General features: G+C 47.3%; 6 protein-coding genes across 9 annotated transcripts in view; 4 read left to right on the forward strand and 2 right to left on the reverse strand.

Annotated features, from left to right (window-relative positions):
* The first annotated feature begins 128 nt into the window (after positions 1-128).
* LOC4801451 (retinol dehydrogenase 14) lies at positions 129-3,360 on the forward strand. Of its 2 annotated transcripts, XM_033385964.1 has the most exons (4): positions 187-319; positions 981-1,122; positions 2,268-2,406; positions 2,473-3,360. In XM_033385964.1, exons 2-4 carry the CDS (start codon positions 982-984, stop codon positions 3,201-3,203), a joined length of 1,011 nt encoding a protein of 336 aa, XP_033241855.1. In that variant the 5' UTR covers positions 187-319; position 981; the 3' UTR covers positions 3,204-3,360. The 2 variants fall into 2 exon arrangements, with proteins under 2 accessions (XP_033241856.1, XP_033241855.1); XM_033385965.1 differs by lacking the exon at positions 981-1,122 and having other exon boundaries at positions 129-319.
* Positions 3,361-8,466: 5,106 nt separating this feature from the next.
* Positions 8,467-14,668, forward strand: gl (glass). The gene is made up of 7 exons (XM_001358510.4): positions 8,467-8,776; positions 10,342-10,478; positions 10,780-10,910; positions 10,974-12,460; positions 12,555-13,805; positions 13,880-14,325; positions 14,385-14,668. Exons 2-5 carry the CDS (start codon positions 10,433-10,435, stop codon positions 12,667-12,669), a joined length of 1,779 nt encoding a protein of 592 aa, XP_001358547.4. The 5' UTR covers positions 8,467-8,776; positions 10,342-10,432; the 3' UTR covers positions 12,670-13,805; positions 13,880-14,325; positions 14,385-14,668.
* On the reverse strand, positions 14,532-15,793 carry Nup43 (Nucleoporin 43kD). Its single transcript, XM_001358511.4, has 2 exons — positions 15,445-15,793; positions 14,532-15,387 (listed from the first exon to the last, which is right to left on the reverse strand). The coding sequence occupies exons 1-2, from the start codon at positions 15,716-15,718 to the stop codon at positions 14,591-14,593; spliced, it is 1,071 nt and encodes a 356-aa protein (XP_001358548.4). The 5' UTR covers positions 15,719-15,793; the 3' UTR covers positions 14,532-14,590.
* A 373-nt stretch (positions 15,794-16,166) lies between these two features.
* WRNexo (WRN exonuclease) lies at positions 16,167-17,985 on the forward strand. The gene is made up of 7 exons (XM_001358512.4): positions 16,167-16,319; positions 16,381-16,449; positions 16,519-16,626; positions 16,683-16,888; positions 16,956-17,183; positions 17,253-17,496; positions 17,556-17,985. The coding sequence occupies exons 1-7, from the start codon at positions 16,188-16,190 to the stop codon at positions 17,709-17,711; spliced, it is 1,143 nt and encodes a 380-aa protein (XP_001358549.4). The 5' UTR covers positions 16,167-16,187; the 3' UTR covers positions 17,712-17,985.
* Positions 17,933-21,131, reverse strand: hmw (hemingway). Its single transcript, XM_001358513.5, has 4 exons — positions 20,041-21,131; positions 18,467-19,953; positions 18,235-18,400; positions 17,933-18,169 (listed from the first exon to the last, which is right to left on the reverse strand). Exons 1-4 carry the CDS (start codon positions 20,335-20,337, stop codon positions 18,032-18,034), a joined length of 2,088 nt encoding a protein of 695 aa, XP_001358550.5. The 5' UTR covers positions 20,338-21,131; the 3' UTR covers positions 17,933-18,031.
* Positions 21,132-21,253: 122 nt separating this feature from the next.
* LOC4801457 (patj homolog) overlaps positions 21,254-25,850 on the forward strand; it is a 34,293-nt gene continuing 29,696 nt past the window's right edge. For all 3 annotated transcript variants that reach the window (XR_001451687.2, XM_015181773.2, XM_001358514.4), the window contains exon 1: positions 21,254-21,960. The gene's annotated coding sequence lies outside the window, so the exon portion shown is untranslated. The remainder of the gene's footprint in view (positions 21,961-25,850) is intronic.

The raw sequence follows: 25,850 nt of genomic DNA on the forward strand, positions 1-25,850 counted from the left end.
TTGTTCCGCCGGGCCGGCCAACCTGTTACCATGGCCAACACGACGACAGCCAGCAACAACAACCGCAGAGGAAAGAGCAGCGAAAGCAACTATCATAGCGACTATAACAATACCAATAAGTGGAGACGATCCGATCCGCAGCCTCGGCTCCGATCCGTCAGTCTCTGAGCGAGCGTTCAAGGCGAAGGTTGTTTCAGTATTTCAGTGTGGATCCCCAGAGTTCCGTTCCAATCAGTACCGCTCCCCGAAGCTAGAGCTAGTCCAAAGTGCAGGCCACAAGCAGTTGCAGCAGACTATAGATCAGTCCGGACCTAAACAGGTGAGTGTTCATTAAACTTGTCGTGAGCTCTGGCCAAGTGATCTTCTGGGCCAAATTCAGCCAACAAGACACTAAAACGGGTCAGTTCTCTTTCTCGGCCTGGCTGAGACTGCACTCAGGGGCGGGGCGGGGTGCCTGGGCGCACTGGAAGGGGAGCGAGCGGCGCACGGAAGCGTAACCAGAGCCAGTCTTAAAGAAATCTTTTGTGACGTGGACAGGGAAAAACACAACACCAAACACCAGCGACTCAAACGAAAACACAACTCGACTCCACTCCACAACATGAAATTTCAGACTTTCTTTCTCTCTTCTTACCCAACTTCTTTCGTTTGGACGCCAATGAACTTTGATTTCGGCTACAGACAGCGTTAAAAATACGTAATAATAAGCCATCATAATTACGCAAAGTGAAAGTGTAAATTTCGACATTACAAATCGATTTCATAGCTATTGTAAAACTGATAGATGTCTGGGTCCAGACGAACCGGACCGGTAAACCGAAAAAAATCCAAATAATCCAAAGACAAACTGGTTTGGGTTTTGGGGTTACCTTAAGAGAGTCGTGTCCGTCGTCGTCTGGCCTGTGTTGCCTCAAAACTAAGTATTATATAAACTGATTTCCATATTGTCACAAATACATAACACGCCATCATATTTATAGGATGGGTTTCGTCTTCGGTTGGTTGCCAACCGAGCACTATGTGCGCGACATCTTTCTCCTGACACTCTCGGCGGCCATTGCGGCCACCCTGATGAGCATTCGCTTCTACTTGCGCATTACGGCGGGACGTTGTTTCACCGAGGTAACGCAACCACCCCCTCCCCCCCTCTAAGCACCCACATATCCAAATAGCCAAAACAGCCAGCCCAAACTCCCCCCAAAACAGCCCCGATCGTTCAAATCGTGACATGACTTGGACTTGGACTTTGTGTCCCAGCCACTTCCGTTTGAAATTCTTTTGAGATTCTGTATTCAGGGCAGGGGCTCCATACTCAGACCGGTGTGCGAATCTATCTTTCATATGCACTCTGAGACTAAGACTTAGACAGATAGGGATTAAATGCTAAAGATAGATTGTGAAAATTCGAGTTTTCTGTGTATTAAATATCTACACACACATGCATATCTATACCATCTATACCATACCCATATAGCTGAGGAAAATGGCTTTAAATGTGGAAAGGCCCCCATGAAACTGAGTTCAATGGGGTTGTTTTGCCTAATGTTTCGGAGTGAATCGTTGCTTGACACATGAACTGGTTTCAATATTCTTAATTAGTTATCATGCCATAACTACTATAACTATAGCTTTTGGATTCTCTTCGATAATAAACATAGTATTATTAGGAAAACTGATATATCTATAACGATATCAACGACCAACGATATCCGATTGTGGAATTTATCAGAGTTTAGCAGAGCCTCTATCTGGAACTCGGCTATTCGATCTGTAAACAATCCAAACAATCTTAACCGCATTCTCTACGAATCTCAGTGCAATTTCGTAATTGCCTTGCCCGCTGTGACGCGCCAACTTAAATGTGCATATATTTCAGTACATATGTACTTCGGACAGATGCGAGTACGTCACATCTCTTGGGTGCAGAGAGAGGTGTATAATTTACTCGCAAGTTGTATCTCATAGATACAGTTACCACCTGTTCGCCAGTATATTATGCATTGCATCTGCGTCTCTATTACCAGATTAGAGAACTTGAGTCAGCGGAAAGTTCTGAGCTCTCAGCTCTCGGGTTCCCCACTGGGGTGCAATTAAAAGCGCCGTTAATGGGTATGAAAACAGGAAGACCCTCATTCAAGTCAGAGACTGTGATTATTTTGATAATTGTTGCTGTTTAGATGGTTCAGACCCGCCCAGACCTTGTTGATTCCATCTCAGTCCCAGTGCCGGTCCCGTATTAACTGATTGACTTTTGACATCGTTTATAGACAAAAATGGAGGGCAAAACCGTTATCATCACTGGCGCCAACAGCGGCATTGGCAAGGAGACCGCCAAGGATCTGGCTGGTCGCGGAGCACGCATCATTATGGCCTGCAGGAACCTGGAGACGGCAAATGCAGTCAAGGGTAAGTCAATCTAAAAATAATATGTAGAATCAAGTTATTTACTAAGAGATGCTTACCAATCGACAGATGAAATCGTCAAGGAGACGAACAACAACAAGATTGTGGTCAAGAAGCTGGATCTGGGCTCCCAAAAGTCGGTGCGCGAGTTTGCCGCCGACATCGTGAAGACGGAGTCCAAGATAGACGTGCTCATCCACAACGCCGGCATGGCTCTGGCCTTCCGCGGCCAGACCAGCGAGGACGGCGTAGAGCTGACCATGGCCACCAATCATTACGGACCCTTCCTGCTGACCCACCTCCTCATCGATTTGCTGAAGAGGAGCGCCCCAGCTCGCATTGTCATTGTGGCCTCGGAGCTGTACCGCCTGTCGTCGGTCAATCTCAACAAGCTTAACCCCGTGGGCAGCTTCCCGGCCGCCTACCTCTACTACGTTTCCAAGTTCGCCAACATCTACTTTGCCCGCGAGCTGGCCAAGCGCCTGGAGGGCACCAGGGTGACCGTGAACTTCTTGCATCCGGGCATGATCGACTCGGGCATCTGGCGCAACGTGCCGTTCCCCCTTAACCTGCCAATGATGGCCATCACGAAGGGCTTTTTCAAGACCACCAAGGCTGGTGCCCAGACCACCATCTACTTGGCCACGTCCGATGAGGTGGCTAACGTTAACGGCAAGTACTTCATGGACTGCAAGGAGGCCACCCTCAATGCCGCAGCCCTCGACGAGGAGAAGGGCCGCAAGATCTGGGAGGAGTCCCTCAAGATCGCCAAGATAACGCCCCAGGATCCCAAGATCTAAGCTGGCATGGGCTCCAGCACCTACGTCTGCTAATGCATAGCAATAGATTCTTTCCACGTATGCCCATTAAACTGATTTGATTTTTTGTAATTAAGGGGGAGTTCAATGTAGCCTAAGTTTTTCATTTAAAAAAATAAAGTTCTGTATAAATATTCAACTGGGTTTGTGATGAAATGAAGAGTACTTGTTCGACACAAATCAAAGGTCACGGTTCAAGGTATTCAAAATTATTCACTGGATAAAGAAAACAAGCCAATGGATGTGCCTATGTATAGCTCTATACAATCATACATTCCATCAGTAATTATTTCAATGTAGTAGTTTGTATTATATTTAGTATTTTGAAATTAACAGGTTAGCTTTGAAAGATGACTACGTATTATGGCAGTAATAAGCTGGAGAAGCAGACGCCAACATGTACAGAATACGTAATATGAATACGCGGTCATTACAGACGCATTTTTTTGCAATTACGCTATTTTCTATGTTTTTTACGTAGCTATCTTAAATCTGTTTGTGCTGAACTTTAAAATTTTGAAAAGCTGATGAATGCAACTATAAATCAGACCGAAACACTTTGTAGCTTACCGATGGGGGCGGAAGTGGGCGGGGAAAAGTTTTGAAATATTCTTGTAGCAGTGACATATCACAGAAGTCTGGATCCAAAACATCGTTGCTCTAGCTCTTATAGTCTTTGAGCACTAGGCGCTGAAGGGGACGGACAGACGGACGGACGGACAGACGGACAGACAGACATGGCTCAATCGACTCCGCTATTGATGCTGATCAAGAATATATATACTTTATGGGGTCGGAAACGATTCCTTCTGGACGTTACACACATCTACTTTTACCACAAATCTAATATACCCCAATACTCATTATGAGTATCGGGTATAAAAATATCTATGGAACAAAAAGTTGCACACAAATAATACATAATTTTGTTTCTTTAGCTCTTATAGTCTCTGAGATCTAGGCATATATCAAGAATATATCCAAAACGATTCCTTCTGTTTTTTAAACACAGACAAGCTCGCCACAAAATCAATATATATCTCTAAACTCTTCGAGTACCTGTCTCAACAATCTTTTAGTTAGTTACATTAAAATCTAGTGAAACACCTCTAGAGAGGTTTGTGATTGCCTGGCAGGACTGCTGGACAGGACTGTTGGATCGTTTCAATTTCAGTTCATGAGAATTATTAAAAGCGACAAATCACAGCGCCAATCGGGTAATGTAATCCGATATATCCGATCCGATGGGGATGGTAGGACAGAAGAAAGCGATGAAGACCTGGACTGCTGACCGAAAAATTCTCACACAATGCTCTCCTCACCTGTTGAAGAGGCGAGGCAGCGCAGGACCAGCGATTCAGGGGTGGTCGGGGGAGGCAGGAGGCAGGCAAGGGATATACCCGTACACTGGGGAATTCGCTGGCAGACATAATCTGACAAAATTGCAGTCGCATCTTCTGCTGCGGCTGCGGCTTTCCCTCGCTCAAGGGCCAGAAGAGGGTTGCGGTAGATTGTTATCACCGCCTCGCCCCGTTTGGCACGTGTCCTGTGCTGCCGGTGAGTGGCGATGGCGGTGGCGGTGTCGGCGCCAAGGATAATATAATGATAATGATAATCATGATCGGTGGCTAATAATATGTTAACAGGCCTAATTGAAACTTAATATTTATCCAAAGGATTACAGGATAATCATTTGCGGTTTGCCAAAAACGCATCGCTGAAAGCGGAACGTGACTGACGGACGTCAGCACCGCAGATAATTGTCTGTCCACGCCCTCTACCCGCTACTGTGGGAATCCCTGTTGTCTCTATTGCATCTCCTCCTCAGTTGTTTGCGGAAGTGATTCTCTAATAAAAAATAAACAGAGAATCCCATTATATTGCTGCATTGGCTTGTATCTGTCACACGGAGCAGACCTCGTCTATTGATAAGGGAAACTAAGACACGAACAAACCCTTCTGGTCTGCTCCTCCTTCCTCTGCTGCTGCTGCTCCTTCTGGCAACGAATATCCCCCCCAGAAAGTATCGACTTACAGAAATTCAATTTGGCGCGCTCCACTCAAGTGTATCTGCAGGACGGACATTGTTGTGGCCAAGTTCAACTGTAATTCAAGTAGTTTTCTCCTTTTCGAGTTCGAGTGGGGGAGAGAGTCCTTTACAGTCCTCCCACTCCCGCTCCCTCTCCTTCTCCTTCTGGTTTTGAATAAGTCGCGCGCATTTAATAAGCAGGCTTAGGTTTTTAATAAGAAGTGGGTTATGCGACAGTCCCGATCCGATCCAAACCCGGCTCGTACAGCTGTCAGGGCACCAGGGCTGACTTCTGTTCGTCCTGCTCATCAGGCTCGGTCCTGGTTCTGGCAACGGCTGTGCCTGTCAAGCGGTCATCGATACTCCCTGGAGGCGGGGGTGTAGTATAGTCGGAGCAGTTGTTCTCACTGGATGCGTCGAATAACTTCAAAATTGTAATCATAGAAACCATATATTGCACTCCAGTTGTAGATATTTTGACGAGGGCTTCCCAAATACCATATACTATGTATGTCTGAACAAAAGATGGCGTTTCTCGGAGAACTCTTTAACTATTTAATAATGGAACCAAAAGAAGAATCGAGAAAGAAGCAGAATATTGAAAAAATGCATTCGATTTAAAAGTCTAAAGCAAGTGATGGATACGTGTGATAAATATTCCTTTAATAATGTTTATCGGCATAGTTTTGAGACTCCAAATTTAGGAACTAAATGGGTTGAAAAATAATATTCATTTATAGGGATCCCTTATTCCATACCCTTACACCCTACTGTTTAGTTACTGAATTTTCGATTGCTTTTAAAATAAAATATATAGAATTTGTATCTTACAAATCTTAATTAGAAAAAGGAGTGCTACTCTAGAGTCTAGACCTACAATATTGTAGAAATAAGCGCCACAAATTGCCTTCATTCTGCAACTGCTTCTCCTGCTCCTCCTCCTCCTTCTCCACCCTGTCTCTGTTGGGGGCGCCTGTTTGGCTCATTTTAGCCGGCATCTAATATGACCGAATGGCATTAACATGTTGAATGACTTGAGTGCCAGCCAGCATAAAAAGCAAAGCGCAGCCAAAACCCAGGGAAGCCACACCAGTGCCACCCGAAAAGTATTTCATTGATTTTTGAAGCCTCGCCAATACACAACAGAACACAGAACCGAACAGAAAAGAACAGAACAGAGCAGAACAGAACAGAACAGAACAGAACAGAAATATATAAGGCAAAAGGAAAATGAGTGAAAATTCGTGTTGCTGGTGGCAACACTAGAGTCCCGGCTGGGTGGGAGGAGGAGGTGGTGCAGTGGTTTGGGCGGAGGACCAGCAGCAGCAGAGCAGGATCATGTCCTCTTATTGTTTGCAAAGTTAAATACGCAAAGTAAACAGAAGCAACCGAGGCTCAGCCTCCCAGCAAACAAGTTCACGTGCTCATCCACGGATAGAGGGAAGGTGGATGATGAGGTGGTTGATAAGGTGGACGATGATGCTGATGAGCTGGTGTGATAACAGGTCCCCGAGAGGGTGGTCAAATTTGTTTACCCTTCTGCTTAATTTGCCACAAACTCACAGATTCTTTGGCTTTTGTGGTTAACTAAGAGAGAGGGAGTGAGAGCGGAGGGTGATGCTATAGCCGTTTGATCAGCTGACACCTGAACACACCTGAGATGCGTTCTAATTGCTATTGATACCCCGGCCAGACGTGGCTACCAGCGCCAGAGCTCAGGCGAGCCTTGATCCGTGATCCGTGATCGGATCCTAATGCGTTCTGACAGTCGGCAGCAGTAGAACCAGGCTCGGAGCGGATTCGGGCAGGTCCTTACCAAGTTGTTGACATGAAACTGTAACTGAAACTGAAACCGAGACTTAGGCTGAACCGAAAACTGGTTCGGATCTGGCCAGACTTTGATTTTAACACACACGACGCGGCGTTGATGTTCAGTTTGACCTGAAATTCTCATCGCAGATGTAAAATGATATGGGGGAGTCTTTACAATACATGTACTCGTATGTGTGTATCAGATCACTGAAAGCCTTTACACTCAACTGATTCCGTCAATGAGTGAATTCGGTTTTGGGCGTGTGAACTTTTTGGCTTAAACAGGGATCTCTCTTCAAATGGGGAATATCTCGGCTCAAAGCTTAATACAATCGAATTTCATAATCGTTATTCCTTGTTATGTCTTGTCTGCTGTTTTCTTCCTCTTCGGCTGCCGGCTTCTGGCTGCTGCAACCACAAATCGGAATATCAGATGTCAGTCAAACTATTCGCAATTGCTCGCCGTGCGACAAGAGCAACGATCGATAGACAGACAGACCTATGCACAATCGTCATTGGCTGAGCTACAAATGGAAATCAGCAGCCAAAGATACAAAGATACAGAAGCATTAGCATAAGCAGAGAGGGGGGTGCAGTCAGGGGGCAGCCAGGGGGTTGCGTGGCTGACTTGGCCTGATGGACTGTCGTCAGGCGGCAGAAACGCATTTAACCACAAAAGAATGGAACGAAGGAAGCAGAATGCCGACGAAGACGATCGATCAATGGTCGCCAGTACAGAGCCAGCACAGAGCCAGACCCCGTCCAGCCCTTCCTTTCCACATCCACATCCCAGCTCTGGTTGGTGTCTGGTGTCGAGCCGTACAGATATTGGGTGACAAATAAAAACTACTGAAAACTGCTGCCGCTGTTGCTGCTGTTGCTGTTGCTGTTGCTTCTACGTATGAATGGGCCTGGGACGGGCTATGGGACTGGGACTGCCACTGGTACTGGCTTGAGCGGGGGCTGGGCGGGATCGGTGACGGGTCGGGTCGAGTCAGTATCGGAAGAGGGTAGAGGTACAGGGTAGTAGCCGCAAAAGCCGGCACTGCCGTTGCTGGAGCGCATTGGTTGGCCGTCTTTGTGGTGGTTGCCGGCCAGGGATGGGTATGTGGCAGGCAGGGGATGTGTGTGCCACTCATGTGTAGCGCTCGGTACTTGGCTACTTGTGTCATTATACCCGCACCGCACTCGTATCTGCCTCCTCCTGTGCGAGTGCCAGTGCGAGTGCGAGCGAGAGTGTGAGACTGTTGTTGCGGCCCTGTCTTTTGCGCCCTTTTGTCGCTTGTTTGTAATTAAGTGAGTATTTTTTTTTGTTCGCTAGCCTCTGCTGCTGCTGCTTCTTCCTCTGTGGTTGTCGCTTTGCTGCCAGTCGATACGATATTGGGCTGAGACGCCTCGAGCCGGGACTGACAATTAGTTGCCGTCTTCTGCTCGTCGCCAAAAGTCGTCGCTTCTTGCCCCGCACTCGGCGCTGAACCCAACTCAGAACTCAAAGCTTGCACAACAGTTCCACACAGTTCCACATCCACAGCCACAGCCTCACAGAACCCCCAAACGATCGTGTGATATTCCGAAACCCAATTCGACATCAAAATAATCGAAATCTAACCATCTAATATAGTTCTACAACAAATTCGTGTAAACCTGTGAATGTTGTAATAAAGTGTATATTCTGTGTGCCACAGATCATGAGATCGACAAATCTATTCAGAAGGTGCGAAAATGGAAAAGTATTGAAATCTTAAATTAAAGCAGAACCAAAAAAGTGTTTTATCCAAAAAAAAATCACATCCACTATCGGTGAAAAATCACTGGACACAAGAACAAACCTGATCGACATATGGATTACAACTAAAATAACTGGTTTAAGATCTTTTGGATCTCTGTAGGGAGATACTGTTCTTTCGAGAAAAAACCAAAGCTACTTGCAAAAAGAATATCATTTAAATAAACAACAGATATATGCTCGAATTGCTATGGTTCAGTTTGTTGGGCTAGATCAGGGAGAATTAATAATTATAAAAGAAACATTTAAGAAAAACTGAGAAAGTAATATATTTTGTTTAGCCTTTGTAAAGAATTAGATGGAGGAAATACAAATTGTTATATGTATGAATCGGAGTCTCATAGACTACCACGACTTAAAATGGCAGTCTTTGAGTCTTTAAATTTATACGAATTTGTTTTCAAATATTTATTATATATTTTTTTCGATTTTTGTAACCAGAAAACCATTTAATACCAATATACCCAAACTTCCATATTGAGACGAAAAGTTTTTTTTGTATTTTTATTTAAGCCATTTAAATTGACATTTTGTTGTTGTTTTCGCAGGGCTAAATAGAAAACGAATTGATCCTTGACTAAACCAAAGAAAAATGGGAATTACAACTTGAACTTACTTAGAAACATTTTTAAATTTGTACCGTTCCTTTGGTAATTTTGATTTAAATTTAGTAAAGAAAATACCTTGGAACCCTTTTTTAAAATAATTTCAGAATGATATTCAATTTTTTTTGAATGCTTTTTATTTATTTATTTTGAATTATTATGTATTATACTATGCAACAAAAAAGATATTGCATCAGGAACATATTCCATTTAAATTTTCGTTCGACTCCTCTTGGGGCGGTTGTGCAGGGTACTGAAACTTAAATTCTCGTTTAGGGGATCCTCCTATATTATAGTTTTGAATAAAATTGTTCAATGTAATTCGAAAGAATACCTACTATATATTCAAGAACAAATTTCGTGGTATCACAGCTATCAGGCAGACATTTTCAAAGCCAAGGCTCTAGGGCGTTTGTAGGCCGCAACCAGAATAGGATGCTTGTTGGATTGGTCTATAGAGTCTATTATATTGTTTTATTTTTTCATAACGCGGATGAAATCAATCGGGTTTATTACTTAGCTTCGTTACCCATTGTAATCTTTCCTTTCTTCAATATAAGTACAAATTATTCAAAACAATCTTGCATCTTAATGGTTATACATATATACATACATGTACGAATAAGCTTACGAACCTTAATTCGTACAATCGTATATAATAATATCAGTATTTCTGGTTAGACGTGAAATGAAAAATGTAGTCGTAAAATTTCACTCAGGATTTCCGAGCACAATCCAGAATGATAGAAGGGCCCTGTTATTAATTTATATATGTATATACCTTTTTTTTAAGAATACAGAAGCCATTCCTTTTTCCAATAAATAAATACAAATGACGGATAAAGGATTGATCATTTTCAGTTGATTAATTTTTAATTGATTTTTCAGTTGGAAACTAAGGCCGCAACATGAAACGTAGGAAAAGCAGAAACAAAACGCCAAACGCTGATTTCAAACGTTCCAGAACTGGAGTCATGTCATGGGATTGTTATATAAAGGTTCCAGACTCTTGAACATAATTCTGGGTGAGTGTGTTTGTGAGCTACACACACGCAGATACACAGATTCAGATACAGAGACCCCGCATGGAGAGCAAAGCAAATGGCGGGCTGGCATTCATCTGTATTCGTTTCTGTGGCTGCGTTTGTGTGCGCGGCTGAAGGGGCGGAGTTTCGTTGAGCGCACAGTGGTTGCGGCAGCGGTGGAACGCGCGCGAAACGTGCCTGGGGAATACGCTTGGCCTGCGGGCATCTCTGACAGCTTTCCAGCGGGCTAACCTAACCACTCGATTTCTTATCCCCTTTGCATGTCCTGTCACCTGCGCAGATTCCCTGGAAGATCAAGAGGGTGGAGCTATGTACATATCGTGCGATGTCTCAAACGGAGGTCCCGTGGAACCAGAGACGGGCTATGTGCCCAACAATCCCTTATTCGGCCTGGCGCTGGACAGTCCGCAGGTATTTCCGTTTTTCCGCTCGTCCTGTCAAGTCCTAACCGGTCGCGTATCCGTCCATCCACAGCAAGAGTGCGCTGCATCCTGCGTCGGCTGCCTGTCCTGCCAAGGCAACACCGCCCTGCCCATCTCCTCGCTCACCAGCAGCGACTTCGACTGCGGCGGCTGCTTCGATCCCACCATCGGCGTTGGAATCGGCATCGGTATCAGCGGCGGCGGTGGTCACATCCAGATCAACACCACTCCGCCGGCTAGCAGCGGCAGTAACCTAACTGGCACCGGTGCAGGTAGCGGCAACAACGCCGGCAACGGCAGCAACAGCTACTGGAGCACCGACGAGATGGCTTCCACTTTCCCCGGCCTGCCGCCCCTGGACATTGACCCGCTGCCCAGCCTGTTCCCCTTCTCGCCGTGCGGCGCCTCCTACAACTTCGCCGGCAATCCCCACCAGGCCTCGCTCTCCTACACCGTCCATCCCCACCAGATGCTCATCTCGCCCAACGGTGGCCAGCAGCACGGACATGGCAACCACCAGTCCCAGCACCAGCATCACCAGCACCTGCACTCGCAGCAAGCGCAGAACCAGGCATCGCACGGCGGGAACACGCTCCTCCAAGGCAGCAGCAGCAACGGAGGCGGTCCCGGAAGCGGCTCGTGCTACTATGAGGCGGGACCCAGTGCCCCGACAGCCGCAGCGGCCATGTACCCCAGCATGAGTGTGAACGTGAGCATGAACATGACCATGCACCACGGCTACGGGGCCGCCGACGGCACAGGAGTGCCCATGCAGTGCTCACAGATGAACTGGACGCCACCCAGCAGTTCCTCGGCGGTGAATGTGCTGTACCCGCCGCTGCTGAGTCCCACCCACTACCCTGCCTCGGCCACCTACTCTTTCACGGCGGACTTCCGTGCGCCTGTCCCGACACCCACTGGACTGGGGTCTTTGCCGCCGCTGGCCGTCGGTGACAAGGAGTCGCCGTCGCCGCCTGCCCCCAGCACATCCGCCGCCCTGGGCTACTATGCCGCGGGCGTGGGTGGAGGCCAGAGCTACACGCCGCCCCACAAGAGCCCCGGGAGCGGGTACCAGGTGGGGGCGTCGGCCTTGGGGCTGGGACTGTCTGCCTTCGACGACGATGGGGAGGACAGCACCGAGGATGGGGACGGCAGCGCCGCCGGCGACTTGAAGCCGAATCTGTGCCGACTCTGCGGGAAGACGTACGCCCGGCCCAGCACACTGAAGACGCACCTACGCACCCACTCTGGCGAGCGGCCGTATCGCTGTCCGGACTGCAACAAGAGCTTCTCCCAGGCCGCCAACCTGACGGCCCACGTACGCACACACACCGGCCAGAAGCCGTTCCGCTGTCCCATTTGTGATAGACGCTTCTCGCAGAGCTCCAGCGTCACCACGCACATGCGCACGCACTCCGGGGAGCGGCCGTACCGTTGCTCCTCCTGCAAGAAGTCCTTCTCGGACAGCTCCACCTTGACCAAGCATCTGCGCATCCACAGCGGCGAGAAGCCCTACCAGTGCAAGCTGTGCCTGCTCAGGTAAGTGCCGTAAGCCCGGGGAATCCCCTGCCGAATGGCTAGACTGGAACTGATTTTTCCGTACCACCGGACCACTCCTCACTCTCCCACACAGGTTCTCGCAGTCGGGCAACCTCAATCGGCACATGCGCGTCCATGGCAACAACAACAACAATGGCAGCAGCAGCGGCAGTGGCAGCAACGGTGGTGGCAGCAGCCTCCTCACATGACAAAAGCCACGCAGTGCAGGCGGTTTTCAGCACTATCACCCCCCGCACCAGCACCCGAATCATCTACATCATGTGCACCACCAGCACGCAGCACATCAGCACCACCACCAGGCCCACGCACACGGCCACTCCCACATGAGCAACTACGACTACGGGAACTACAGCATCAGCGACTACACTCCACCCGGCGCCACACAAAACTATTCAGGGTATTATTTCTGCGCACTCAACAAGCCGCCCAAGTTCGAGCGTTTCTACTAGAGCCCCATAAGAGATATAGGGACATACTTATAGGGATAAATATACACATACAGATATAGGTAGCATCTACCAGGTACACACGCCCAGAACAAAGTTCATGAAAATGGAACAATGGAACAATGGCCCAACAGCCAAATTCGAATGGTGGAGATGATTTATCCTTGCAAAAAACAGTTTTCATTGGTTTCAGCAAAGTCATTCAAACACAAACTGAACTAAATATTAAAGGTATTCTTGAAGCAGCATTTGATGTGCATTGGATTATTCTAACCTAAATTTCAAATTTCAAATGAGCCACACTGATTATGGATTATTTCGGATTGTTTAATAGAATATCATTACACTGCAAGGGATAAATCAAGTAGGTACTTAAAAAGTTGTTAACGGTAAACATTAAATATTCAGAGAGAGAGAGAGTTAGAGAGAGAGCCTCCAAGTGCCGCCCCAGAATGCAGTTGAAAATGCTCAAATTGATGTTTCTGTTGGATCGAGGATAATTAAGCAAATATCGCGACGGATCCGTATCCGGTCTAGCCCTAAGTGCTTCACTGTACATACATGCATACATATAGACATATATACATATTGTATTTATTATATTCGCATAGCATTCATATATACATATAGAGTACATTCGTACGCATGTAAGGTAGTTGAAAAACACGCATAAATCTATTCAAAAAAATTAGCCAACGAAGTAGACATTAAGTCAGATGGATACACACTCACAACACAGCAGCACCCAAAATGAGAAAATTTAAACACACACAGACACACTTACAAGTTAATCATATAAATAGTTTTAGAGTTTAAGTTTACATTTAGGACAGGTGCTTTGATTGATCTAAGCCAACGTTTGCGTATACCGAAGCAAAGTATGAATAATAAATATCGAAAAGTATTTATAAAGTTATTACAACACAGAGTACCCGTAATTTATTTTTGACAGCTTTCGTCGAAAGGAATTACTAATCAATTAATGACAATGACAGACAGCGAGCCTGAGTGCAAAAGGTGACTACTTGAAACGGGGCTTTAGGAGAACTGAAGTATGGAATTTTCGTCTTTTCCCAGCTGTATGGCTGTATCCATGTCCTTGGGCCTGAGCATGGTGCTGGATTATGTTTATGCCACGCCGGAGGTGAAGCCACCCGACCCTTTACCTTTGGTGCAGGACTCGAATATGGCAAGAGGTTCGGCTCCGACCAGCCAAAAACATTACCGCAATCGACTAAGAGAGAACCAAGAGGATCATTTCTACGAGTGCCTTTTCTGCCAGGAGGTGTTCGCAAGCCGCTACGATCGCAATAAACATCAGAAGTGTCACCACAAAGATAATTATCTCAAGGAGTTCCGATGTGCGTGGAAGCAGTGCTCTCGCGGCTTCGAAACCGAGTAAATAGTCTTTCGGTCGGAAAAGAAATAGTAAGCTTACTTTCTTTTTCTTTTGTTAGACTCAATATGGTGAAACACCAACGTATAATGGGACACCACAACTGGAAGGATAGTTGCTGCCGCTGCAAGCTGCTTTTCCCGAATTCCCAATCGCTAATGGCACACTCAAAATCAAAGAAATGCGATATTGTCTCTAAAAATACATAGTATACTGAGGAGGCGTAACAGAAAAATTGTATTTGAATGGCAGTAAACAGATATTGCTTCAAAAAATATTATCTACTAAATAAACAGCTTCTGTGTCCCCGCCGCATATGAGGCGCGGCCCATTCATATCAAAGGAGTTGATGGCCTTGCGAATCCTGGTCAACACGCCATCCACATTGACCAGCGAACGCAAACGATCCCCACTCAGCCAGGCGCTTTTGCCATCTTGAAGGTTTCGGTCGCCTATCCCCTTGTTTTCCGACCACATCCAGACCTCGCCTTCCTCGGCGGCTGTGAATACCTTCGAGGGATCGTTACGATGGAAGGCGATGTCGGTAATGGCACTTTCATGTGCACTAAGATACGAGGCAGGGAACTGCAAGTTGCGCAGATCCCACACCGTTATAGTGCCCTCCTCAGTGCCGCAAAGAAGAATGTGGTGCTGCATGGGATGCGTACCCAGGGCGGAAACAAAGTTGGACCTTTTTTCGTCCTTGCTGCCCACCATGATGGAAATTTTTTCCTGCGCCGCGGTGGAAGCGCGGGCATCGAGGATGCGGATCACGCCCATGCGATTGGCAGTGACCAACTGTTGCTGGCTGATATAGCACACCGAGAGCAGGGACATGCTATCTGCCTCTATCGTGCGTTTTACTTGCTTTATGTTGCTGGCATTCATTATGTTGACGCAGCCGTCTTCGCCAACGGTGGCAATGTCCCCGCCATACACGGAAAGGTCGGTGCACGGTGAGGATTTGTTGGTGCGCTTGAAGTAGTGCAGTCGCTCGCTGCGTGCTGTGCGCTGAAGCTGATCCTCCTCCACGGCACGCTGCATATTCAGCAAACTGAGGTGGCCTGGTAATTGGAGGGTCCTAGTTAATTTTGTTTTTAAATGAAATGGACAGAACTCACCATCGGCGCAGCTCACGGCCAATGTGTTCTTGTCGGCGAACTCCATTGCTGTGACGTCTCCTTCTATGGCCACCTTGTCGTTGCAGCGCGGAACGAAATCCACGTTGGTGTCCGCATACTGGTTCGATTGCAAGCGGTACAAGCGAACAAAATTCTGGTCCATGTCCCAGCTGCCGGTTACGAAGCGATCGCTCTGCTGCAGTTGTTCCGGCAGCCACCGGACGGCGGATATCTTCTCCGATACGAAGTGGGACGAGACCGTTGGGAAAGACATATTTAGCTGCTTTAACCCGGTATATAAAATATAAACAAAAGTGCTTGCTATCGTATACAGTGTGACCGAACCTCAGAAATATACCGAAACATATCGTCTCATTTAAAAAATATACCGTAAATATACTGACGAATTCAAGTTCTATTTTACATATTCCTCGTTTTTTATCTTCCGGGGAATATTACTAGCTAGATAGAACTTTCAACCATACCCACAAAATTTAATCCTATTAATGAATCAATTTTCTTCATAACTGGTTTATTTTAACCACTTGTTTTTATTGCATTTTGCGTATAAAGACGTTTTAGCGAAATAGGTAGTATTTCGCTAGGTAGGTAGGTAGTATTAGTATTTTTTAATATATTTTCAGTATACCGGCGGAATATGAGAAAGTAGCAAGGTGTGTGAGCTGCAGAGGGGATGAAAATCGAATGAACTATTTAGTTCAGCTAGTTCATTTGACCGACGTATGTATGTGTTATTGGCGGGAAAAAAATATAAACAAAGAAACGACGAAACGACGCAAACAAGTAGCCTGATCATGGATAAATTCTTGATCAAAATGCCTATTAAGCCTAAAAACAATGAAACCCCAGAGCAAGTATGAACTTAATCATTGTCGAAGTGAAACAGAAGAGCAGGTTAAACTTTTTATGTTGCAGAAACCGATGGTCAAAAAGGAGACTCCCAAGGCAGCTGCTAAACAATCGGATAAAAACACTCCTATTCAGGCAAGCACCAACATCTTTGCTCATTTTAGTTTTCTTTCAGTTATCTTAATTATTATTTCTTCATCTCAGGCTAAAGAGAAGGAAAACGCTCAGGAGAACGATACGCCAAAGCAGGGCAGAGCGGGAAGATCGGCAAAGCCAGCGGCCAAGCGAAAGAATCTAGATACATTCGAAGTGGTAAGCGTAGCAATTAATGACTTGGGGCCCTCATTATCTAGCCCTCTGAATCGCAGAATAAGGAAAAGAATACCGCAGAGAGCGAGAATCCGCCCAAGCGTCGCAGTGGCCGCTTGACTCGGAGCACACGATCGATGGCCGAGGAGGGAACACCCTCGCCGGAGAAGGTGAAGCCCGAAAAGCTGCCGTTTATCAAGTACCGCGGAGCGATCAAGTACTTCACAGAGAACCAGGACATTGCCGCATCCGCTGATGATGTGATGTAAGCAACGCAAAACATGGAATCAAAGATAGTTTATATTTAACTGCCTTATTCGTTTGTTCATTAGGCAATGGGTGGACAAACAGACCGATGTGGATGTGGTCCCCATGGCATTCGACATGGAGTGGCCCTTCTCCTTCCAGACCGGACCTGGCAAATCCTCAGTCATTCAAATCTGCGTGGACGAGAAGTGCTGCTACGTCTACCAGTTGACTAACCTGAAGAAACTGCCGGCGGCCTTGGTGGCTTTGATCAATCATCCCAAAGTGCGCCTGCACGGCGTCAACATAAAAGCGTGAGTGTAACATTTTAAAGCAAAGTTGCAACTGAACTTGATTAATCCAATGATTTTCCAAATTTGCAGGGACTTTCGGAAGTTGCAGCGCGACTTTCCCGAGGTGTCCGCCGATGCACTTATCGAAAAGTGCGTGGATCTGGGCGTGTGGTGCAACGAGATCTGCGAGACTGGCGGCCGCTGGAGTCTGGAGCGACTGGCCAACTTCATAGCTAAGAAGGCCATGGACAAGAGCAAGAAAGTGCGAATGAGCAAATGGCATGTCATTCCCCTCGACGAGAACCAACTGATGTACGCCGCCATTGATGTCTATGTGGGTAGAGCCATTAGCATTCTATAAACAGATGAGTTCAAAATTAGCTTCTGTTTCAGATTGGACAAGTCATCTATCGCGACCTGGAGCAGCGCGAAAAGCAAAAACTGATAAACGAATTGCAGTTCAAGGAACAGAATGGAGAGGCGGCCTTCAAAGCAGTCAAGGGTCTGGGGGAAACGTTTCTCTCGAAAATCAATGAAATAACATTGTGATGGGATCAACTTAATCTACCTATATCTCTTTGCAACGTAGGACTCGTATTTTATTATCGAATTTCATTGACTGTCCTTGTTATTTAGGCAATTTGTATCAAATTTATTTATTCCCCTAGAGGTTTTTAATCATTTTCTCAAACTGCAATCAATTTTTAATATAGGAACAGCTAACAAATTTAGCCATCTACACCCATCTAGATTAAGTTTACATCGTTTTATAAATTTTTCAACTTGCAATAAATTTTAATTCGTAAACTCTTATAAAACATTACTAAACATGAAACTATGAACACAGTTTGGGCTGCCGCAACGGGGCTTCATTTGAATATCGGACGACGTGTGTGTATAGCATTTAACTTGCGCTTGATCAAATCGTTCTCCAAATCGATCTGGCGCTGGTACTTCTTCCGATTGATTGCCGCACTGGACAGACGCGCTGCTGCAGGTGGCTGGAGCTGATAGAATAGAACAGAAATAGGCGGCCATGATGGTACATATCAGACATGGGTGGATTACTCACCTTGGAAGTCGCGTTGTTGTTGCACTTCATGGCGCTGGTGCTGGCCTTGATCGTGGCCGTGGGCTTGACCGTCATCATCTTTCGCAGCAAGATCTGGTTCTGCCGCTCGATCTCTCGCATCTGTGCATTGGTGAAGCTGAAGCTCTTGCGGCCCAGATTCTTGTAGCTATCGAACAGGCAGAGGATTAGTAGTTCATTAGTCAAACAAACCGGTCAACTCTACTCTACTCACTTTATCTTTTCGGTGGACGATCGGGAACGCGGGATATTGATGACACGGGCACAGTCATCGCTGGTGAAGCTGCTCGGGGTGATGCTACATAGGCTGTGCTGAAACTCGGGTGGGCGCCGCTGGTGCGGATGACGCATCAGGCCGTCCCCCTGGCCGCACTCGTCCATATAGAAAGCTGCATCCATCACCGTCTCTGGCTCGGGGTCCGTCTCCATGCAGTCTGTGGTTGAAGGACAACGGCAATGGGAACGCGAACCCACTGAGCTCATATTCTCCTCATAGCCCTGAGGATCCATTCTTTTTGTCCACATCTTTTCAGCAGTAGTACCAGAATCGCCAGTATCACAGCTGCGAGCGCTCGTCTGGCTCGATTCTGTAGTCGATTCCGCTCCAGCGTCTTCCACTTGTGGGCTTCGTTCCCGCAGCATGTCCGCTGGCATAGACGGTCCATCAAGTGTTCGATTGTTGGCCGCACCACCGTTCATGCGGATTGACTTCATTATAATCGCAGACATCTGCGTCATCTGGCGTTCCAGAAGCTTGACGGCCGCCACATCCGGCGCCATCATAAAGCTATTGTCTGGCACGTTCATGCTCATCTCGCTGATAAATTGTTCCAGCTGGGACATGGGCGGCATGGCCGCAGCGAGTTGCTCATTAGTGAGATCGTAGATCAAATTTGGTGGCTCGATTACCGGCTTTGTCTTAGTATCAGTCTTAATCTTAGTTTCGGTCTCGGTGTCGATCTCGATCTCGAGCTCGGTGATTGCCTCGAGCTTCGCCTCCACCGGCAGCTGTGACGGATGTTTTTTGTTGATCAGGCTCATGTCCGTCTCATAACCTCGGGGGGAGGCTTTGCGAGTACACTTGGTGCTGCACTCGCTGCTGTTGTCGCTGGCATCTTCCACAGTGATGACGTTCTGGGTTGCTGGGGCAATAATTGTCGGCGGATCAGTCTTGGTCTTGGTCTCAGGCTCTTCCGGATCCGAATCCTGATGTATCTCCTCGTCCTCTTCCAGTTCCTGTTGATCCACTTCGACATCGGTTCCATATATATCTTTATCGGGCGACTCATGAGCTTCCTCGTCAGAGTCAACTGCGTCATCGCTTTCCGAATATTCCGCTTGGTCCTCAACTTCTTCTTCTTCTTCTTCTTCCACGTCCTCATCGTCTTCTTCCAAGTTTTCGATAGCGTCCCCATACTTCATTTTATCTTCCTCTTCTTCATCGTCCACTTCCTCGTCCGACTCGCTACTGTCCAGGTCGTCTTTGCCCCTGGCACTGCCTGGTTTGAGGGTACGCGCAGATTCCGGGCTATCATCCGCCGACGCGTTCCTGCCGAGGGCCAACGAATTCACCTCGGCCACCGTCTTGGTAATGACCACCTGACTCTCTTCATCGGACGAAGAGCTAGAATAGGCTGGAATATTGCGGCCGTAAGTGCGGGCACTAACGAGGGAGCGAAGCAGCTGTCGCCGGGCATGTGGCTGTGGGTGTGATAGGGCATTGGTTTTGCTATCGAGGCTAAACTCTTTAATGGTTAGGTCCTCCTGAGGCACAGCCTCCCGACTTACGTTGCCGAGCAGGAACTCCACTTTGGGGTCGGCATCGCTATCTTCGCTATCTTCTAACGTAGAACTATCCTCGTCCTCGTCGTCGTCGTTGTCGTCGTCGTCGTTGTCGTCGTCGTCATCGTCGTCATCGTCATCGTCCTCGTCCTCGTCTTTGTCTTCGTCATCGTCATCGTCGTTGTCCTCGTCATCATCACCATTCTTGCCCTTGTCCCTCTCCGCTTTGTCTTCCTGTTCCTCGATATCCGAGTCGTCCTCAAAGGACTCGTCCACGTAAAAATCCTCATCGACGTCAGCCATTTTTCGGCCAATCGAATAGAGAAAGTTTCCGATGACGGCTAATAGTTTTAGTTAAAGTTTTTTAGATAGATAGTCTCTCGGTTTCTTGTATATATTTTTTTTATTTTGCAAACCGGAGAGAACTTTCGGAATACGTGTATCGTTCTGTATTATTTATCAAAAACTGCCGAAACTGCGAAGTATTATGGGGAGACCTAGAAATTTATACAGTATTTACTTTGCAGGGCCATCTGTGTGGTGGTTTGTTGCTAACTGAATTCGATTTCCATTTTTCCTGGATCCTTCTCGTCACTCGTCACTCCCTTGACAGCTTTGATTGGCATGTGTGGCCTGCCCCCGATTTGGGCCCGGTGCTGGCCAGAGTTGCTCTTTTCCTCTCCGCACTGTCTACCGCAATTTTCCCCTTTTCACTGAGAGACTTTGTTTTCCAGGAAGCTTATCACATTTCACACTCTTTCGGCTTTGATTCTTGGTGGCCTTGCGGTGGCCCTGCCAACCGTCGACTGGTCGGTCAATGGAGGCAGGACACCTGCCGTCGCCTGCCACCCGACACCTGCCGCCTGACCATTTATTTATTTTCGCCATCGGTTGCCTCTGACAACCGAGCAGGCGCAGGCGGTTTGTTGGTTGCCTCAGCAGCCGCACTGCTGTCGCCAATGTCCGTGTAGTCCGGCACTTGTTGGCTCCAAGTTTGATAACAACAACCGATTTCCGTACCTTGGAAGCACCCGAAGTGATGGTGATCACTTGGACAGTGACTCGTCAATAGTGGTTTGGCAATCGAACTCTTTTCCGCTGACTCTGGGGCGGAAAAAGCCACATTAAACACTATGTAATGTGTATTTTGACAGATAATGATAATATTAATAATGACTAACATAGCTCCATAATGTTGGAATACTTTTCAACAATTTAGAGTCCTTCGCTTTAATTGTCTCCCCTTTTGAAAGCTTTCGCCCAGCGGCTCTGTGCGGAAGTGCTTTGGCTCTCTCGCCAGCTTTCAGGCTCTCTTTTCGGTGCTCTCTCCCACCGACTGACAGTTGAATGAAAGCCAAAGCGTAGTCAAATGCCGCCGCATGGCAGCTTCATTTTGTAAATATTGCGAGCGATAGTCGGGCCACATCTCTCGCAGTGCATCCCGGAGACATGTGGCAGGCGACTGCGCATGGGCGGAGAGCGGAGGAGCCGCTGCCTCCGACCAGCCCCCGACCGCCAAGCCCACCGGGCCGCCACGTGCCGCAAGTCGGGGCAATGGAGAGAGGACAGCAGAGAGCTGGGAGCGCTACCGGAGCGCTGGGCTATCTGGCCAGCGGGCACTTCATTTGGCGAAGAAGCTTCGTGGCGTGCGGGCGTGTTGCAGAGCCGGAAAATGCGCGCGTAAACTGATTAATGAGTAGCACAGAGCACAAAGCACAACCGAGAATAGAGCCAGAACAAAGAGCAAACATACGAGTGTCGTTCCGTCGTTCCGCCGTACTCCCGTTCTCCCGTGACCGTTGTTCCCGCTCCCCCCGATCCCTCGTTATCCATCGCCTGGCTATGTGTTTATGAAGTGCGTGAATGAAGTGCCACAAAACGTTGCGGAAACCGTTTGCTGGCCCATAAATTGGCCAGCCAGTCCGGGTAATTTGCCATTTGCCTGCCTTAACCGGGCCAGAAGTGAGAGTGGAAGTCGGCCTTAAAGCGGCAGCCAATTAAACATCCCCGCCACACACACGCATACGCATCCCAGGAGGAGTCAGGCAACGCACGGCCAGTGCCGGCTGCGGCCAAGTCTCAGAGATCGATTCGCTTCCGCTCTTGTTAAATCAATAGAAATAGTTTGGAGGAATTTCTGTGTCCCCAGCTTGAGCTAATGTCCCTGCCGCGCGGGGGGAGGGCGTCAGGAGTCGCCTAAGTAATTGCGAATTGCGTGCCGCCTGTTTACAAGTTTCTTTCCCCCAGTTGTTGCTGCTCGCCTCTCTTTTTGGCTGCAGCAATTTGGCTAAGAGCCTGCGTGGGGCCAGGGCGGGTAGGAGGTCAAAAGGCGCAGCCACACGACACCAGCCACCAGAAACCAGCCACAATGCGGCTAGACCAGGCTCCGTCGGCAAGAGCGATGGCTGACAAGTCTTGACTTGCCTTGGCTTGGGCGTGGGCGTGCACTCCGTCCCTGAAAGGAGTACGATTAAACCGCCTCGCGGACGATACCCTAGAAACCCTAGAAAGAAGAGTTATAGCCAACAAAAATATATTTGAAGGGGCATTGGACATCTGAGCATAAGTTTGCCCCGCGAGAAAAGAAATCTACAATATTCTGTTGATGTTTTGTGCTGCTCTGAGCTTAAATTTACTTCTTGATTTGAGGGGCAGCAGTCTGTTTCGGTCATACTTCGAAACAAATGCTTCCAAGGTGAATTTCAGAGGTTTTCTGCAATATATATAATGGGTTTTCCTAATCGTGTCTGAAATATGCTGTCTTCTTGAAAAAGACTGTAGTGCAGATTTCTTTCCACCAACAACAAAAATACTACCATATGTAGTACGAAATTGGAGGGTACTGGTGTACCTAGGGTATCTCTGGACTTAGAAGTACTGTCCAGGGTATGCAGGGGTGCGGCATGTTTCGCATAACCTTTGCTTCTTATTCGCCGCGTTTTTTGTTTATCGATTTTCGACGCTTGACTGAGCCATGGAAGCTAGCGTCAGCGCCATCGCCATCGCAGTCGCCGTCGCCGTCGCCATTTGGCTAGCAGGGCCAGCGCAGGCCAACTCGAGCCGTGAGCCGGCTAATAACGCTCAGTAGGTCAGCGTCGCGGCAGCCTGAAGTGCGTTAGAAGCAACAGTGGCCAACGGCAGTAGGCAGTTGGCGGAAAGCGAAAACAAGACCGAGAACTGGCACAGCCAGCAGTCGTTGCCAGCAGTCGCAGTCACAGTCGCAGTAGCATTAACAGGCAGGGAGCGGGTACCCTCTGGCTCAACTTGAGGCGGATAAAAATAGCCAACACACACACAGACACAGCCAACACACACACTCACACAAACGCAGTGCAAACTTCAAACGCGCTTGGCCTACTTTCTAGGTAATGGGCCTGGGACACCAGCTACTCCTACTCCACAAATACCCGTCCGTCCACAGCCCATTTTCCTGCGCACCCGCCGGACCGCAACCAAGTTAAATGAGGCACACACGCAAAGGGGGATTAGAGTGGGGCACAGACTGCAAGCGGGCATGTTCACAAACAAATGACCAAAGCCAAGGCAAAGAGTGAAAAGTTGCGGTGTGGGACTACACTACAGCCGCCCGGACATGGACACAGGCTCGAGTTGAGGCACAGGCATAGGCAGAGGCACAGGCACCGGCACAGGCACAACGTTAACCATACGCATCGTGTGCCAATCCGTGTCCAGTGAATGCAAAGTCAATCAGTGTTTAATTGACAGCTGCAGTCATTGGCAGACATGGCCAACAATGGATGGCTCCAGCCTCACGGCCCCACACTGTGCCCACTCGGAAAGCCCAGCAAGGAGCAGCCGAAAACAACAATTAAAACGGCAACCAACTGGCCATGATTCGAGCTCGGCTGCGACTGCGGCTGAGGCTGATGGCCCTGCTCGAGGTCTTAGCCCACTGCTGTGAGGGAGGCCATTAGCGGTCAGAGATGAGCAACACATGGAGCAGTGGTGTTTCTTTGGTCTTGAAGTGTATTCGTCCTTAGTGGAAAGTGCTTAAAAAGTCGTCACTGGTTGCTGAATTGCATTAGAAATTATACGATCTATATAGTGTATACATCTATCGATCTATGACAAGTAAATTAGCTGGAACATGAACAAAAGTTCGTTTTTGTTTGACTAAACTTTCTCCACAACAAAAATTCTCTTGGGAGACCATTAAGCAAAGGGTTTTATTCTTTGTTTCGCAATTAATTGCTCTAATCAATAAATGTAGGACTTAGGCAAGAGGATATACCAAACAACAAGCATACTATAGACTTCAACAGGAACTTGTAGGATCCATCGAGTCACGTTCAATTATGGCTGTTTTTGTAAGAAGAAAAATCTGCTTTAATTTCGGTAGCCTTGAAGGGGGCCTTCTATAGCTCTCCACTATTCCTTTCTGTTAGGAGACAAATACTTTTCATAACCTTCCTCGCAGAGCTGTGACTGTGGTAACGTCTCTGACATTGGCCATCACCAACAGCCGGGCTGCAGCCCCAGGAGCTTCATGGAGCAGCCAGGAGCCGATAGAAAGCAAATTGAAAACCGCAGAACGATTTCAATCCACTCCCCTGATTATTGGCCATATGGCTTGTCAGGGATTGGTGGCACTCGCAGGGGAGGGGCTGCTCGAAACTTATCGCTCGATTGCAGATTGTTTTTCCGACTGCCTGAAACGGCGCCGCAAAGTATGCAACACTAAGTATTCGCTTCCCACTGAACCACAACCTAGTGCGAGGCTCTTTGCATGGTATTTTCCAATTAGAACTGCCAGGGGGCTGATGGGGCTCCTGCCCTACCTTGGGCCTTGGGGGTAGAGCACAGAGCAGGAGTCCGGGTGTTTGGTGGCAAACATGCGTGGCACGTGAGCGGCACAGGTACGTACACACACACACAGTATCCGTTCACCCAGTGCGTGTGTGTGCATGTAAATTACAAAATCGTGCAAAAAAGGCGCCATTAAAAGCGAAAAAAAGAGAAAAAAGAGAAACATCAGCGCAAACACATGTGAAAAGTTTGTCACCTACCGAGTGCCGCTTTCTGCATACCCTAGCAGGCTTGCTGGAACATTTGTGGAAGGTTCCATAAGAACGTAAAGAGATTCATCAAGCTGTGGCCAAAGTTGAAGTGGTTGGAACTTACAAAATGGGAAGACGAACCTATTTGTCATTAATGGAAATTTATAATAAAAGGATAATGTGTGTTTAAAAGGTGGAATTGAAACTGAATAATTTTATAATTTATGATAGTATTTTGTATTTCATTTGAAATCTTTAGATGATTTTCGTGATTTATTATATGAAAACTCTTCAAAAAGATAGTTGAACAAACAAAACCAGAACACGAGCGAAGGTGCACTCTTTTCAAGTGAATATCGGAATGTGTACGGACGATTTAGCCCAAGACCATGTCGTGGATTTTCAAAGCCTTATCCTATGGCTGTTGCTCGTACTCGTACGTGTAGTCTCTGAGATCTAGGCGCTGCATCGATTGGGCTATAGGCAATTAATTCGGCTATCAAGAATGTATATACTTTATAAGTCTATACGCTCCCTTTAGCAATATACAATTACACAATCTTATATACCCCTGAACCCTATGAGTACTGGGCGTAAAAACAGTTTTTTTTTACATATGTTGAACAGCATAAAAGAATTCTTCTATCATGAAACTTTTCCTGTAAATGTGCGGAACCTTCAACACTCTATTATGTTCCAAGCGGAATTCAAGCTTCCGTAACTACCTATATGTACATATTTGTTGGAGCCAATGACTATTGAAATATAATATATAATTTGTATAATTTCTACTACTGA

This window comes from Drosophila pseudoobscura, chromosome 2 (genome assembly GCF_009870125.1).
Source record: "Drosophila pseudoobscura strain MV-25-SWS-2005 chromosome 2, UCI_Dpse_MV25, whole genome shotgun sequence".
In the NCBI taxonomy this organism is placed as follows: Eukaryota; Metazoa; Arthropoda; class Insecta; order Diptera; family Drosophilidae; genus Drosophila; species Drosophila pseudoobscura.

Coding starts and splice junctions, on each gene's coding strand:
- LOC4801451 (XM_033385964.1), top strand. CDS start 982: ATGGGTTTCGTCTTCGGTTGGTTGCCAACCGAGCACTATGTGCGCGAC. Junction 1,123..2,267: donor CGGGACGTTGTTTCACCGAG/GTAACGCAACCA, acceptor CATCGTTTATAG/ACAAAAATGGAGGGCAAAAC. Junction 2,407..2,472: donor GACGGCAAATGCAGTCAAGG/GTAAGTCAATCT, acceptor ACCAATCGACAG/ATGAAATCGTCAAGGAGACG.
- gl (XM_001358510.4), top strand. CDS start 10,433: ATGGGATTGTTATATAAAGGTTCCAGACTCTTGAACATAATTCTGG. Junction 10,911..10,973: donor TGGCGCTGGACAGTCCGCAG/GTATTTCCGTTT, acceptor GTCCATCCACAG/CAAGAGTGCGCTGCATCCTG. Junction 12,461..12,554: donor TGCAAGCTGTGCCTGCTCAG/GTAAGTGCCGTA, acceptor TCTCCCACACAG/GTTCTCGCAGTCGGGCAACC.
- Nup43 (XM_001358511.4), bottom strand. CDS start 15,718: ATGTCTTTCCCAACGGTCTCGTCCCACTTCGTATCGGAGAAGATATCC. Junction 15,388..15,444: donor GGCCGTGAGCTGCGCCGATG/GTGAGTTCTGTC, acceptor TCCAATTACCAG/GCCACCTCAGTTTGCTGAAT.
- WRNexo (XM_001358512.4), top strand. CDS start 16,188: ATGTATGTGTTATTGGCGGGAAAAAAATATAAACAAAGAAACGACGAA. Junction 16,889..16,955: donor GCATCCGCTGATGATGTGAT/GTAAGCAACGCA, acceptor TTTGTTCATTAG/GCAATGGGTGGACAAACAGA. Junction 17,184..17,252: donor CACGGCGTCAACATAAAAGC/GTGAGTGTAACA, acceptor CCAAATTTGCAG/GGACTTTCGGAAGTTGCAGC.
- hmw (XM_001358513.5), bottom strand. CDS start 20,337: ATGGCTGACGTCGATGAGGATTTTTACGTGGACGAGTCCTTTGAGGAC. Junction 19,954..20,040: donor TGGAGTTCCTGCTCGGCAAC/GTAAGTCGGGAG, acceptor TCACACCCACAG/CCACATGCCCGGCGACAGCT. Junction 18,170..18,234: donor ACAACAACGCGACTTCCAAG/GTGAGTAATCCA, acceptor CTATTCTATCAG/CTCCAGCCACCTGCAGCAGC.